This window comes from Sminthopsis crassicaudata, chromosome 1 (genome assembly GCF_048593235.1).
Source record: "Sminthopsis crassicaudata isolate SCR6 chromosome 1, ASM4859323v1, whole genome shotgun sequence".
NCBI lineage: Eukaryota > Metazoa > Chordata > Mammalia > Dasyuromorphia > Dasyuridae > Sminthopsis > Sminthopsis crassicaudata.
Window position 1 is genome coordinate 561,524,938 of NC_133617.1, and position 16,566 is coordinate 561,541,503.

The window sequence follows — 16,566 nt, forward strand, 5'->3', positions numbered from 1 at the left end:
ATTTCACTTTTTTGAGACAAGATCTCCCTATCTTGCCCTGGCTGAAAGTGTATTAACCTTTTGTGGTACTAATTTCACTACTGAGCAATACAAAAGCTTTATTTGTCCTATTCTGTTTTTCCAATTTGGGCCAGTTTGACCTTCCTTGGACTGCCTGGTAGACTTGTGATCCCGGTAGATTCACAATAAGAGTGGGACTTTTAATAATGCAGATATTTAATTGCATTTAGCCCTGTTGTAGAAAAGAGGACTTCCCCTTGCCCAGTAGCAAAAGATTACAAGAGTACAATACTCACTCCTGGCTGCTGCTAAATTTTAGAAATAGGAAAGAATAGAATTCGAAATAGGAAAGTGCTTTGAAGATCATGATATCCAGATTCGTCATTTTAGAGATGGGAAAACTGAGCCTCAGAGAGGTTTAAAAAAATTCCCCCATGGTGATATAGTTTATGGAAATTCCAGAACTAAAAAGTAGGTCTCCCAAGTCTCAGTACAAAAGTCCTTTCTACCATGCCATGATGTAGTGATGATAGTACTACTACAACTTACTCTTAGCTCCATACTAGTGAAGATTACCCTGAGTGAGAAGATAGATACAATCACATGGAGTTATATTCCATATAGGACATTATATTCATAAACAATTTCATGGAGACCACTAATTATTTTTCAGAAATGCTTACCTTATCTATTAGATACATGACAGCACTAAGTTGTTCATCTGTGTTTTCAGTAGCTACTTTAAGATTTAGATTGTGGAGTACTCTGATCAGAATATCTTCATCCAGTGGCTGGTGTAGCTGATCAGCTAGCCCCCAAAAGGACTGAGAATCAGTATCAGACACAATAGTAACATTAGCAGTGCCATACACTTTGTCTATTCTGGCTCCACCTGTTGTGTCAGAAAGTACAACCTGGAAACGCTTAGGATATGGATTTAATGATTCTGTCTCTGGGGTTAGAATTACATCTAATACAGCATTTCTCTGGCCAGGTTCAAACATCAATGTGCCTTCAGACTTGACAAAATCTTTCCCTGAAATAGCTGGAGATATGAGACTGCGGCCCATTGTTTCAGCAACTCTCAGCTCCTAGAATTGCAACAGAATAATTTCAGTAACATAACTGTACTTCTAATTTTATTACATTACATTACATTAAACAAAAGATCTTAAGTAGACAATAACAACTTTAATTTTGTTAGATAAATATCCAAGGGGAGATCCTTGGTAGCTTACAGGACAAATCATGAATTACTCTAACTGCAAACAAGAGTAAATAGTCTCAGAGAATACAAACTCCAAACCCACAATGAAGTCTAATACTTTTGGGATACGCATATGCAATTTAGGTGATTGTTGTTTATCCTCCATTCTGAAAGAAACCTGTATGAGGTCACCAGCTTCACTTCCTGCTCCAGTCAAAACAACTGAAGAGGACCCTAGATTCAGTGGGAGACATTGATCTTTTTAAGTTAAGGTCTTTAACAGGTCTCAGTTTGACTGAATGCCCAATCAGTGAGTAAGGCTAGATAAGAATTGAGGCAAAAAATAGCATCTTTTACATAGTTAAAAAAAAAAATCAATCTAGGAGGGGAAAACCCTCAAGGGTTTTGGCCAAAATGGAAACAAATGCTATTTGCATTCACTCTGAACCAATCAGGGCCCAAAGAATAACCAAGTGAATAAAAATTCTTGAAAAAGGCATTGTTCATTCCATATTACATCATAGCCACTTTATGGGTGGAAGCAAAATAAGAAATGTCCAGTTTCGATTCTACATTTAAAAGCTCAATGCCAAGTAGGAAATATTAATATATGCTCTCTATAATCTACCAGAAAGGACAAATGAAAATATATCCTCAAGACTAAGCCCTCACTGGTCAGTTTTCTCATTACAAAAAAGATAAATAGGTATTGGCTAGCAGAGACAATGTATCCCTTAATTGTTATATGAATGAATGAAATGATTATTAAACTCTTAAAACTGATGATTCCTTTTAAAGCCTTATTTTAGTATTTACTTTAAACTTCCTACTATTAGAAACACACTCTTGACACTGAAAATCAGATATGGAGGAAAATTTATTAAAGAAAAATCTTATGGAATTGTCTTAATGTTTTTGGCCAAAAGCAGCTCCCAAGAGGGAGCTATGAGCACAGATGAGGGAAAAGTTTTATATTTGTTAGTCTGACAGAGTCCCTCTCTTCAGAGACCCGACTGGTCCATTCCTTTTTGGGTTATAATCTTTATGATACATCTACTATGTTTACCCTAAATATGTATAAATATCTTTCCCCTCCCTCATCACACATCCCATGTTTTAAAATGGTGGAAAACTCCTATGGGTGTGTTGTTTAATATTCATTTATACTATTAAGCAGGTAATAGTGATTTGGCCAAGTAAGGTCATTGATTTCAACTAGTTTGTGCTAGATCAGCTATTATCTTGTTTGTGGTTTTCTCAAAAGCACAAGATTCTTTCTGATTGACTGAATCCACCTGTATCTTCCTAGTTTCCCAATTCCTTGGTGGTTCAAGGTTTCTACTGAGCATTTAATTGCTCTGTAGAATCTCAATCTAATTTAACCTCTCACATTCTGAAAACCTCTTGGTCAGTGGTACCCACTATCCCACACTACCTAGAAGCTTGCAACATTCTGTGGAAACCCAACTTTTCAGTATTTCTCACACTGCAATTTACTGTTTATTCTGAATTTGATACATTATACATATATATATGAGTGCTCATTTCATTCTCATTTGATAATCTATTATAGGAACATATTATGTTCCCATATGTGGGAAGAATATGAGATTCCATAGCTCTTCCACTATTTATGATTTTCTGAAAATAGGTTTCTCAAGAATTTTAGCATGGTATATTAACCTAGAATGTAATTACTTCTAAAAATACTTACACGTCAACATGAGGCCAAACTAAGGTTTTCATTCTAATATTTTTCTCAAAAGAATTAAAAACTAGTTGGAGAATTTTCTTAAAATAAAAATTTGACCCCTTTTAAAAATATTACTACAATTTTGTAAATACCTTTGAAGGTGACAGGACATCATAATTAGGATTATGTTATATTCATTATATCTATGGATAATTCTTACTACAAGTGCATCACCATGGGTATGATGACTTTCCTTCTGGATCATGGTTGTATGGGCTTACATATGAGAAATTGACCTTGAAGATCTCTAGGAAGGTTTAGCCAGAACAGAACAAAGTAAGATAAGACAGACTTGAGTTGAAGAGAAACTATAGGAAATAGAATTCTAATGCTACTGATGACTCAAATTCTAATTATTTTCTTACTACTGAAAAAAGCACAACATTCTTTGGAAAGAATCCCAAATATCACTTTTTGCTCTACTATTGCTGATCCTTTCCTTCCAAACAAAATCTGTGTGATTACATGGTTGAAGGAGAGAGGGATGCCATGACTGTATTCTCCTAATCCCCTACTTCAATAGCTGTCTATGTCTTGTTACATAGTAGCATGCATATTGTCTCTTCCCATTAGACTGTGAGCATCTTAAGAGCTTGTTTTTGGTAATTTTTCAGTAGTGTCAGACTCTTTGTTGTAATGTGCTGTTGTCTCCAGAGACTGCCAATCGCTCTCTGGGAGGAGATCTGCAGTGTCAACTCAAATGTCTCAGACAGATTCTTCTTCCTGTAGAGAGCCCTTGTCTCCAGACAGTTACCGCCAACTCTGGTCCAGAGTAGTACTTCTTCCTCCGGAGAGCCGCCTCAAGTCTGGCCCAGACAAGACTCTCCATCTCTCCAGTGCCGCCTGCTTTTATCCTCCCAGAGAATGGGCGTGGGATAACGCAAGGGCTACTGGGAAAAATTACTTCAACCAATGAACTTGTTCCTCCTAAGCATACAAGCTCCTCCCCAGGAATTCAAAGAGGTTAAACTCCTAGTAAAGACCAGAACTAGAGAATTGTTAAGTACCGACTTAGCACTTAGTAAGAACCTAATACCTCATCATCTCATTAGCACTTAGTAAGAACCTAACATTTGTGATCCTATTTGGGTCACACACAAAAACTGGAAATGAAGCCAAATCTGAACTACTTATTCACTGTCCCACAAAGCATCAGTCTTCAAATCCTCCTTTCTTCCTAGCTCATAGCATAAGTTCCTACTTATTCTTCCATAACAATATGGAGTTCTTCCATATAATTCTCCTCTACTTATCATATTGCTCCTAGCTAGTCCACTTCTACATACTCTTTTAGCCTTAATTTATCTATCCTTAATTTACATATGGAATGCACCTTCCTAATATTTACATGTACCATCCAGATTGAAAGTCTGAACTGTCATCAGCTACATTATGTCACATCTTAGATTTAGAGATGTAGGGGGGGCTTTAGAGACCATCAAATTCAACTTCTATCATTTTATAGACAAGGAAACTTAGCCACAAAGAAGTTAAGTGATTCGTCTGGAGGTAAGTCACATAATAAGTTTTGAAGTTTGTATTTTTTCCTTAAACCAAATACCACATTCTATCTAATATGGAATGCTACCTCTCATCATTAACAGTACATTAATATCAACAAGATGTCAGATCCTAAAGGTCTGTATTCAAGCAAAAGTAGAATCCAAGAGCCTAGATTGAGATATCCAATAGGTATCATGCCATGAAAGGGTCTGTCGCGTAGGCTATGAAGTGAACTTATATCCTGGTTGGCTGATGCTCTATGCTATTATTTCCTACGGAGGAGTCAGGATCATAAGCTCTTACAGCAAGAAGGAAGCCCACAATTACAAGTCTGATAGCAGTCTAAGGGCCTTACAGATCAGGTAGATAACAGAACGGAATAAATTATGACCTTGAATGTTACGGGCTGGTTAGTGCTTAGAAATTTCATAGATGAACAATTTTAGTGATTAATGAGGAACTAGTTCAAATTTAAAGAGCAACACACTTAGTATACCACAATCTATCATGTATTGTTCGATTTTGTTCTTAATGAAACTTTCTATTTTCAAGAAATCTTCCAATTATTTTCAAGAATAAACATATAAAAATATTGCAATGAATAACCTACTTGGAAAAGTAAAAGGGAAAAAGCAAACAAAACTGCATTTTAACAGTTGACACATGTTATTGCAAAAATGAAAAATGAAGTGATAAGGAAAAGTATAAAAAATTAAAAGTAACCTAAATACTATTCTTTTTTATTCTTTTGGGGAAAATGTTCTTTTTAGGAAAAAAATTTCACATTAAATCTATTATAGATTAGAAAATCTCACATATTCATGCATGTGTATATGTGTACATATAGATATATCTTGCTAGTCTTACCTGTGTACTGAAGTTAACACACACCATTAGTGTTGTACTAAAATCTCGAGCCACTTGCAAACTGATTAAAGTGGCCTTCTTATTAGCTACTGCCAGCCGAGAACCCACTGAAAAATAGATGAGGCTATGAGGTCTATCACTTTTCAGTTTTTTTATCTGAGCAAATCTGGCACTGTTGTTTATTGCTGCTCCCATGCTTGCTTCATAGAGTTCCACAAAAAAATACATTTGAAACTGAGATTTCTGCCAAGGAATAAGAAAAAAGTACCTTTTATTATTATTTCATGTTTTTTATACCATAAATCTGGTCTCAACAAATTATAGCAATATGCTTCTTAGTCGTACATATTATCAATTATTAAAACACCATATTATTCCTAGCTATGCAAAATATTTATACCAAAAATTAGGATATAAAAACTATCTAGGTCCTAGAATAAAGATGGAACCAATCATAAAGATAACAGGTTTTTCTTTGATGTGCTTACATTTTTATATGCTTTCTAGCCATCAATCAAAAACAAAAAATTCATTTTTTTCTCTTGGAATGTTTCTCCTCAGAGCTAGCAGTAAATATCATAATTTTACCAACCATATTCTAAATACAGACTATCTAGAGCTCTGATGAGAATTTATCCATCTGTTATTATATTTTCCTCCAAATCATCTTATGAAGATCATGTTCCAAAGGATGATTGGATTCAAACTCATAATAAAGGACTGACTCATTTCCTAGTTCAGGATTGAAAATTATCATTTAATCCCAAATCTTAATATCAATGTTGATCTTACTGATTTAAACATAACAATCAAGTTAGTCCAGTTTCCAAAGGCAGATTCTATAGTCTAATCATCCATTATACAGAATACTTGAGCATTATATAACACAAGCATTAGGGGATATCAGAAAACTCCAAACTATATTTATCTTGGGGATGGGGGAAATAAGATCTAACCCACAGAGTCTTTATGAATATAGAAGAGACTATATAGACTCTTGTGAGAGAAACATTTTACTGGAATGTCAAGGTTTTTGACAACAACTCCAAGAATTAAGTATTTTATATGCCAAGCATTGTTCAACTCTCTTGGCAAAGAGAATGGGGAAAAGGAAATCTTTTTTGATCTTCAAATTCTCCCATGTTTCTGTCTCTGTTCATGGACTCCCTCTTTTGAAACACAAGAAAAAAATTTTCAAATCTCCCCAAAAAGCATCTTTCTTCTCAATCACTGGGTAGGTAAATGTTAATCTGCAGTTGGGGATAGAACTGTCTAAATATATATTATGTAGCACTTATCCTTTTCTTATTTTGTACTTGCTGTTCAGTTGCCTGTTGTTTTGCTTTTGGCCTCCCCAGTTGTTAAAGATCTCAATTCTCCTCATATAAAATAGAAACACTTGGACAGAAGAATATTAGTAACTGATATCCATGGGTCTTCCAGGAAAATGGGCATGCCCCTCTTTGTTTAAATAAGGATTTCTGTCTCCAATATCATGTGTCTTTGTTCTCTAGGAAAAATGTTCCTCATTGCAAAGGAAGATGCTATAATCTAGATGAAGAACTCTCAGAAGAGAACAATGCATTGCTGAATGACAACATGTAATTAGAAATACAAACAGAAGAAATCTTCCAGTCTTAGAAATTGTTTGGGGTATAAAATAAAACATTAAGTGTGATAGGGAAACACATTTGTGAACCTCCCTTAACTCCAAAATGTGACTGAAAACACTTTATGAGGGGCAGGCACATTATGTAATCCCCAGGATTTCCCCTTCCCAGTTAGTCTCTAGATGTTACATACTGATCATTTGAATTTTGAATCTGAATTTGTTTCTAGGAAAAAGTAATAAAAATTACTATATTAGACACTGATTTTTTATTTCAGTTTTTAAAAGATTAAACTATAAGTTTCTTCTCTAATATTTTTGAGATATAGGTATAAGGGGAAATTTCAGATTTATGATAAACAGATGAAGAAAAGACAATTCAAAAATCTCCCATAGTCAGTCAAGACTTTGAGGAAAAGGGACCAAGAAAAACTTTGCCCCTGAGGCAAATCTGAAGGGTTCATCTTCCCTCTGACACCTCGACTAAGATAGGAAGATATGTCAAAATATATCTAGAAGGAGATAAAAGTCTAATTTAAATAATACAAAAGAATATATGACAAATTCTAAATCTGAAATTTTCAGAAAAGCAAAATAATTTAGGCTAGGCTTGCTAGGCTAAGAACATGGACCTCTTCTCCCTCCACCACAAGACTCAGTGTCTTTGTCATTAGGAAGTAGCGGGAGGGCACAGAGGATCAAGTGTTAGATCTGTAATCAGGAAGCCCTGAGTTCAAATTTGACCTCGGAATCTTAAAAACTATGTGACTCTGAGCAAATAATTTTGCTTCTGTTTGCCTCAGTTTTCCCAACTGTAAAATTAGGATAATAATCATACCTACCTCACAGGGTTCTTGTGAAGATCAAATAAATGAGATTATATTTTCAAAATGCTTAGTACAGTGACTGGCACATAGTTGGCATTATAAGAATGCTTATTACTTTCCTTCCTCAAATATGGACTTCTTTGTTTGACATTTGAAGCTTTTCACAATCTGGCTTCAACCAACATTTAAAAGCTTATCATTATTACTCCACTTTATATAATATTTAAAGGGCCAGTAAAATTGAATGTTTTGATGCTTCCCACTCACATTTTCTCTTCCATCTCTCTGTGTCTTGGCACATTTTTCTACTGCCTAGAGTTAATCCTTCCTCACATCGTAACCTTTCGACATTTAAATTTCCTATTTTCATTTGCAACTCTATTCAAACATTTCTTCTACTTGAAGACTTTAGGTTTTTTTTCTCAGCTGCTAGGTCCTTGCTCCTCAAATTATGCTTTACATAGATTTTGTACATATTTATATATCTGTATTTTGTCTTCACATAAGGTGAGATACTTGAGCAAAAGGATTCTTTGAATTTTGTTTTTGTATGCCCAGGCCCCATAACAAAGATACTTTATCTTGTTGAATGAGCATATTTTCTTCAAACAAAATGGCTTTATCTCACTCTTTGCAAAGAAACATCAATAGGAGAGTATATTTGATTTTGTTCTTACCTTATCAGGAAGGAGCTCAATAGAGATTAGGCACTTCACCTGGCCTGCCATACAAGTTGTTGTTCCTGATACAAACAACAGTATGTCACGTAAGTCTACTCCTGCTCTCTCAAGTACAACAGCGGTTTTGTTAAATGTGACTCGCCAAAAGATCTTAACATCTTCAAAAACCCTGTGGACAAAGTCAAACCATTTAAATTACATTAAATCAAAGTGCAAAATTGGCTGCCTCATTTTCAGTCTCAAAATATACCACTATATTACTCATAAGACCAATATAATAATAGCTGAAAGAAAATTATAATTTTAGATTATACCAATATATATCCATAATTATAATTTACATAGAATACATATGATTTATAAACTGTGCATACTTTATTTTTTGATCCTCATTACTCTGTAAAAAAGTATAGATAAGAAAACCTGAGACTTGGAGAGCTTAGGTAATTTGCACAAGATCTTACAGTTAGCATATAGGAGAACTACAGTTAGAACACAAATTTTTGGTTTTCTGTTACACTATGACTTTTTTTTCTTTTACTTGTAGAAGCTACCTTCAACATTATCTAGCTCAGTTCTATCATTTTATACATGAGAAACCTAAAATCAAGAGAAAAAATGATCTGCCTAAGGCTACAATGCTATTCAATACAAATAAATGTAAAATTCAGATAAAAAGAAATGCTTTCAAAAGAAAACAAAACAGCTAATTCAATTACATGTTGTTATATTGGATGTATAAATTATATATTATAAATATACTATAATGTATGCTATAAATTATATATGTGTATAAATATAAACATATACACACATATATATATATATTTATATATGTGTGTGTATATGTACACACACATACATATATATACCACCTACATATATATATACATGCAAGTGTGCAAGTGTGCCTGCATGTAAGTAAGACTATTCTGGCCCCCATATTTGAGAAAGCATATGGACAAGCTACAGTTGCTTAGAAAAGGAAACTATAATAATGTAATGATTGCAAAACATTTCATATCAGGGTAAACTGAAAGAAATGGGGATATTCAGTTAGTCAGCTAGAATCTATCAAGAATCTATGATATTCTAGATACTGAGTGCTAAGTACGGGGGATACAAAAAAGTTTAAAAAGTCAATTCTTGTTCTCAAGGAGTTACAGTCTAATATTCAAGCTTGAGTTGAAATGAAGAAAATGAAATATTCACCATAGACTAGTATAAAAATGTAGAGTACAGTGGTTTCCTTTGGCCTCAGAGATCAGGAAGAATATTTGGTAGAAGTTTGTTGAGGGACTGATTTCAACTTGATATGAAGATGTATGGGGACATTTAACCTGATATAAGAACAAACCTAATTATTCTGTTGTTGTTTAGTTATTTCTAGCTACATCTGACTATGACCCCTCTTATGGTTTTCTTGGCAAAGGTACTGAAGTGGTTTGCTATTTCTTTCTCCAGCTCATTTTACACACGAGGAAATTGAAGAAAACAGGATAAGGTGTCTTACTTAGGGTCACACAAGTGATCTGAGGCTAAATTTGAACTCAGGTCTTCCTGACCATTAAGCCCAGCGTTCTATTCACTGAGCTGTATAACTTCCCTCTCTATTTGAGTGGTCCAAAAAAAATAATAATGGGCTGTCTCTCAAGGGAATCTATCACTAGGAAAACATTAAGCATGGTTAAGTGTTGGTGATGCTGTAGAATAGTGATGGCAAATTCTAATGACAGTTTTAAAATGTATATTATCTATTTTAATTGTATTTTTATTTATTATGTTAAGTATTTCCCAGTTATATTTTAATTTTGTTTGGGCTGAACAATCCAAGTTGTTGTGGGCCCCAAGTAATATAGAGGCTGTGTGTTCAATACTTCTTCTGTACCAAAATCTCCTGGTCAGATATTATTTGGACTCATTGACAAGTGAGATTCCTTCTAAGTCTAAGACTCTAAAAATCTATTCCATTAATAGATTGGAATATTTCTCATAAAAGAAGCATAATATTTCTCAGAAAAGAAGCATCTATTTCAAAACTGAAGGTCCATTTTCTATAGCTCATTTTCCCTAAGGGCAGGTACTATACTACTACTAGTAATAGATTTTTGGTTTACCTGGTCCTATCAAGGTAATGATCAACTTAATCTTACTTAAAATTTATAAAGTAAAAGATGTTAAATTACATAAAAGAAATAGAGTATCTGTATGCTGAGGATATTATGAAATTATATGTTAATCTCTCCTCTAACATTTCATTTTGTCTTCTGTTTTAATCAAAATGTATTAATATCTGAATAAGGAAACAACATGTTATATCCTCAAGATATACATTTTATACCTGTTTGGTTGCCTTATGACAGCAAGGTAGACATTTCTTTTATCAGAGTCTTCATCCAACTCCAGTCCACTTTGTGAATCTTCGGTGAATCCTAAAATACCATTCTGAAAATCACTCCCTGAAAAGTAAATTATATATTGTAATGATGCATGCATATTTAGGAAAAACTTTTAATCCACCACCAATCTGCTCAATACAGATAATGAAATTAGAGATACAAGGTACAATTTAAATGAAACCCAGAATTTTCAGAATTTATTACTCAAAGCAATTAAAAGTTACTTCAAAGGATTTCAACTGAAAATTAAAATCTAGAAGATCATGCAGAAAGAACTCTCATAAAGATGGAATTGATTTTGCTTTGTTCTTGCCTTTTGAGCATAGTGTCAGCTTCTAATTGGGTTGATGGGGCAAAGGGCTATAACAAATGGTAAAAATATTAATTTATGGACCAATCAGAACTCATTTTATTCTTTAATACAAACAATACATTTTGTTTACATGTCTAAATGTCATCAAACTAGAACTAAAGTTGATTAATAATAATAATAATAATAATGCAGAAAAATAAACCTATAGACATAAATCTGTGTCAGTAAAACAGTCATGACAGCAGATTCTACCACGCAAGGAAAACTTCCACAAAATTAGATTATTTATACCAAGAAACAATATAGAATGGGCATTGCTGTTGTTTGTCCTTACTTCTCACAGAGGACCATGGTATTAGGGAAATGATGCTATGGCATGCAAATGAATTGGATTTAAGTGATGGAGGAGTGTGCAAAGTCAGCAAGACATTTTCCTTCCCAACCATCAGGGTCCAATGGCAATATATAGATCAGAAGGAGTGATGATGGACCTGAATGAGTGGGAGACCTTGGCCTTTTTAACCAGAACTTATCATTCCCTACCTCAATCCTATTCCTCTTCTGTGCTTCCCTATTCCTCCTAAGAGTATGTATGTCACCCAGTCACCAAGGTTTGTAAGTTCAGGTTTTTTCCTAACTTTTGCTACACATCCCACCAAAGTCTACAAGGTCCATTGATTCTACATTCCCAACATATCTTCCTTCCCGTTTTTCTTCTTTTCCTCATTCCATCTATCCTGCATTGGTGTAATAAATATCCTTCTTTCAATGGATCTCCCAAACTCAATTCTATTCTTCTGCATTCCAGCCTTTGTACCACTGCTACACTGATCTCCCCAAAGCACCAGTCTGACCATGCCTCACATATGCTCAAAATCTGTTCTTTACCACACCCGTAGTATAACATACAATGGTTTAGCCAAGCATTCAGAGTCCAAACTGGGTCCTCTCTATCTTTCTATGCTAACTTTATACTATTTCCCTTCCTTCTTTCTTTATACTAGGTAGACTGGGCTTCAATTACTTGATCTTATTTTTCCTTTCCCACTATCTATATACAAATATTACTCTATACAATATACTTCTCACGCCTGAATTGTTGTTCCCTACATCGCCCCCTACTGCAATCTTCTCTTTTTTTGGGGGAACTAGCTCAGTTATCCACTCTTCCAACAATAAATATATCCCTACCTTTTCCTGGTATAAATGATTTCTCTTTCTTCTGCTGCTTAGACCTCTCCTGTATTCCCTATTTTCTTTCACTCCCCATACTCAATGTTGCCAAGGCCCATTAATTTTACTTTTGCAACATCTCTTGAATACATCTACCTTCTTTCTGACTTTGCCACCATTTTAATACAGGCTCTCCTCACCTCACACCTGGACTACTACAATAGCCTATTGAGGAGGCTACCTGCTTCAAGTCTCTCATTCTTTCATTGAAGTTATTTTCACAAAACTCAGTTCCAATCACATCATTTTTCTACTCAATAAATTCTAGTGGCTTGCAACTCCATTGCCTCCAAGACCAAACATATCGCTCTTTTTAACATTCAAAGGCCTTTATAAGCTAGCCCTCCCCTCCCTTTCCAGCCTTCTCTATACATTATTCTCTGATCCAGTGGTCCTGCCTCTGTGACTCTGTTTCTGGGTTCTAGGCATTCTCTAGCTGTCCCCCATACCTGGAATGCCCTCCCTTCTCTTCTCAGATTACTCAATTTCTTTGGCTTCTTTTAAGTCCTGACTAAAATCCCACCTTCTTCAGGAAGCCTTCCCTACTCCCTCTTAATCTCAGTTCCTCCCCCCTTTTAATTATTACCTATTTATTCTGTATGTAGCTTACCTTGTATATATTTGTTTGCATGTTGTCTTCCCCATTATATTATAAATTTCTTGAAGTCAAGGTCAATCTTTGGATTCTTTGTATTATTGGTACTTAGCATACTAGTGCTTAGCTTGGCACTTAATAGGCACTGAATAAATGTTAATTGATCAAATAATTGGTTGGGCTTATTGTTCTAAAATGTGTAAAGAGTGTCCTGGAGCTAAGTTTAACAATTTTGAGAACTGGTTATTAAATTTTAAGTGTAAGCAGTTTCACTTTAGAAATAAACAATGGCTACAAATCAAGGCTTGATTTCCTCTTTCCTTGATTATCTTGATTTAAGGAAGTGTTAATATGCAAATTACACTCAAAAGTGTGCATGCATACATATTTTTCTCTTCAGAGCATCTGGTTGTTAAATATTTACTAAAACATTTCTACATATATTATATTAAACATTTTAGAGTGATAGAGAATTGAGGACTTTTGATTTCTTTAGTATAGAAAACCTCCATTTAAATAATTAAAGGATGATACAGACTCTATTAAAATATCCTTTAAGTATGTATATAGATGTATGTATGTATGTATGTGTGTGTGTATATATATGTATGTATGTATATGTGCATGCATATTGTAGTATATTAGGGCATAGTAGGATAGTGCATTGAGAACCATCCTTGGTATTAGAAAAACTGAGGTTTAAGTTTGGCAGCTTCCATTTATTAGCTATGTAATCCTAACCAAGTTAATTAACCTCTTAGTGTCCTAAATTGCTGTCTATAACTATATAATAAAGTATCAAATTACAAAGGATTTATGAAAAAAAAGTTTTCCTGACAATAAAATAACCATCAACTTTACAAGGCACTATTGAGAAAGTGTGTTAGATTTAATTTTCTTTGGAGAGTGTCAAGTAGAGGAAATTTTTACCAGGGTAACTCATTTTTTCACCATTATCGATCAAACAATAACGTCAAAAATACCTTTAATAACAACAGTTGCAAAAGCTGCAAATCCAATGTCATCCCTTCCTTTTATAATCTGGGCTCCATCCTGAGGGTTGGTGAGAAAAACATAAAATAATTCTTGTCCTTCTGGCTCATCATCATCCAAGATTTGAATGTATACTTTCTTTTCTCTGTCTCCATCCAGAAATGTAAGAATGAGAGAATGCTCTATAAAATCTTCTCCTTCATTGGCCCATGTAAAATTAGAAATTCCATAGACATCTTGAAAAGGAAATTCCCCAGTTTTTCTTTGAGCACTTATTCCCCCATAGGTTTGAACAGCTATGCTGACATTCCCAGTCAATCCATTTGTCCTTCGGACAAGAATTTCTACAGTAGCAAGTGTGTTATCCTTCATGTCTTCTTCAACATAAATGATGGGTGGCCCAAGACTAAATATTCCTTTAACAGAAACATCAGTTACAGTGACCATATTGGGTCTCTCAGGAATGATTGCTCCATTTGTGAGAGTGACAATACCCGTTGTTTCAGGAACAAAAGTAACAATTTCAATTGTCTGAGGAATGGGGGTAGTCTTGATGGTTTCAGAGGGAGGGACAACTGTGTGAGATGCAACAGCAGCATCAGTAACCTTAGTGAAAGTAGTAGTTATTAGAGGGACAGAAACATCAATCACACTTAGGCCATCATTATCCAGTACAGTAATAACTGCAACACTAAAATCTGGATTTAAGCGTGGTTTCCAATTAGCATCAACCTGTTGCAAACCTTTAATTTCTACAGAAGTCAGATTGACATAAAAAACTTTTGCCATCTCAGGAAGTTGATTATCAATGATAGCGATTTCAAAATCAATATTGGTCTGTAATTTTTTAAATGTTAGTTCTCCATTTTGAACAGGCTCAAAATTTTCCAGAGGTTTCGCACTTCCTGCTATAGTCTGATAAGTCACTTTAGCAAAGTCACCATGGAAACCAAACAATCTCTGTACATTCAATCTGACCATTTGTGCATCTTCAGATATGATGATATTTCTTGAGATGAGGGAAAACTGAAAGATTCCCATTGGCTCGATTTCAGCCACAGTAAATCCTGGTCTGAAAAGGAAAAACACCCCCCACATCAAAGTTGCATTAGTTGTTAAGAAGCAGTAATTCTTCTGAAAAGATTAACCTTTCATGTAAATGTTTCTTAAAATTGACATGATCTTTTCAGAGAAGTGAAAACCCTACATATTATATGATGAGATAATTAATATTCTTAATATTCCAGAATGAAGGTTATGCTTCAATTTGCCAGAACATAAGTGATTGATTGGGATGAAGACAATATGGCCTTAGTTGAAAAGATAGTTAATATGATACCCACCAGGAAGATTGCATTCACATGTACTTTTTGAGAATCCTGACATAAATAGGCAAAATGTCCTATACAATACAAAATTAGCATTATCTCTTCCCTGGTCCTTTGGATTTTGTGTTCAGAAAAGACGTACAAATATGTTTCAAACAAATGAGGAACTACAGACACAAATAATATGAAACAATATTCTCTCTGCTTCTCCCCTTGTCTATATGCTAAGCATACAAAGTGAGTGGTACAGGAGATAAGTGCTAGACCTGGAATCAGGAAGATTCATCTGAAAATTATGTTTATGTTTATTTAACTAAGCCCATGGTCACCTTCCTGGAATGAGAAAAAGAAATTCAATCAAATTCAATTTTATTTAAAATATATATATATATATATGTATATATCCTTTCTATATTTTTTGTTTTTCATCAAAGGCACTTTGAAAACAATTAAATAATGTAAATGCATTAAAACATAGGTAGTGCATTAAAACATAATAGATAGTAATGAAACAATTTTGGTAATTCTGATTTCCCTATAAGATCTCAGAAAGAATGAACTTCTGATTGATGATTTCCCTATAAGGTCTCAGAAAGAATGAACTTCTGATTGTATATTTTTACTTTGTACTATGTATAAACTATGCACGAGTTATGGTCTATAGGTAAATACTATGAAGAGGTTCACAGTGTCACAGGATCATAAATAAACTTTAGAGACAGAAAAGACCTTAGATTGTCCTTGCTCAAATTGATAAAGCGTTTAGTGTCATTAAAAATTATTAGGATTGTTGGCAGTGAATACTAATATGGTTATGTTTCCCTGCCTTTCTAATTTGTGGTAAGCCATGATTCCAAAGTCTGAATATGTCACAATTCCCTTTAAATGAGTTTCAATGTTCCTTTGAGTGTGCTTGTTGTCAATTAGAGATAATTTAATGTTTTGGTTTCTCTTAGGGCCTCTTTCATAGTGTTTCTACATATTTCTATTGTTGTTCAATCGTTTTGGACTCTTTGTGACTTCATTTGGGTTTTCTTAGCAAAGGTTTGTCACTTACTACTCTAGCTTTTTTTTTTTAAAAGCTGAGGCAAATAGGGTTAAGTGACTTGTCCAGGGCCGTACAGCTAATCTGTGTTTGAGGCCAGTTTTGAACTTAGTTTTTCCTAATGACAGGCCCAGCTGCACCACCTAGATTCCCTATATTCCTCTTAGGTTGTAGCTTATTTGGGAACGGACCAGTTTCCTCATTTCAGCCAGGC

General features: G+C 34.3%; 1 protein-coding gene across 2 annotated transcripts in view; it reads right to left on the reverse strand.

Moving 5' to 3' along the window:
• ADGRV1 (adhesion G protein-coupled receptor V1) overlaps window positions 1-16,566 on the reverse strand; it is a 710,827-nt gene that overhangs the window by 419,236 nt on the left and 275,025 nt on the right. For both annotated transcript variants that reach the window (XM_074282108.1, XM_074282109.1), the window contains 5 exons: window positions 13,970-15,051; window positions 10,788-10,905; window positions 8,444-8,615; window positions 5,331-5,573; window positions 684-1,091 (listed from right to left, as the gene is read on the reverse strand). In XM_074282108.1, the coding sequence (XP_074138209.1) occupies window positions 684-1,091; window positions 5,331-5,573; window positions 8,444-8,615; window positions 10,788-10,905; window positions 13,970-15,051 (2,023 nt within the window). The remainder of the gene's footprint in view (window positions 1-683; window positions 1,092-5,330; window positions 5,574-8,443; window positions 8,616-10,787; window positions 10,906-13,969; window positions 15,052-16,566) is intronic.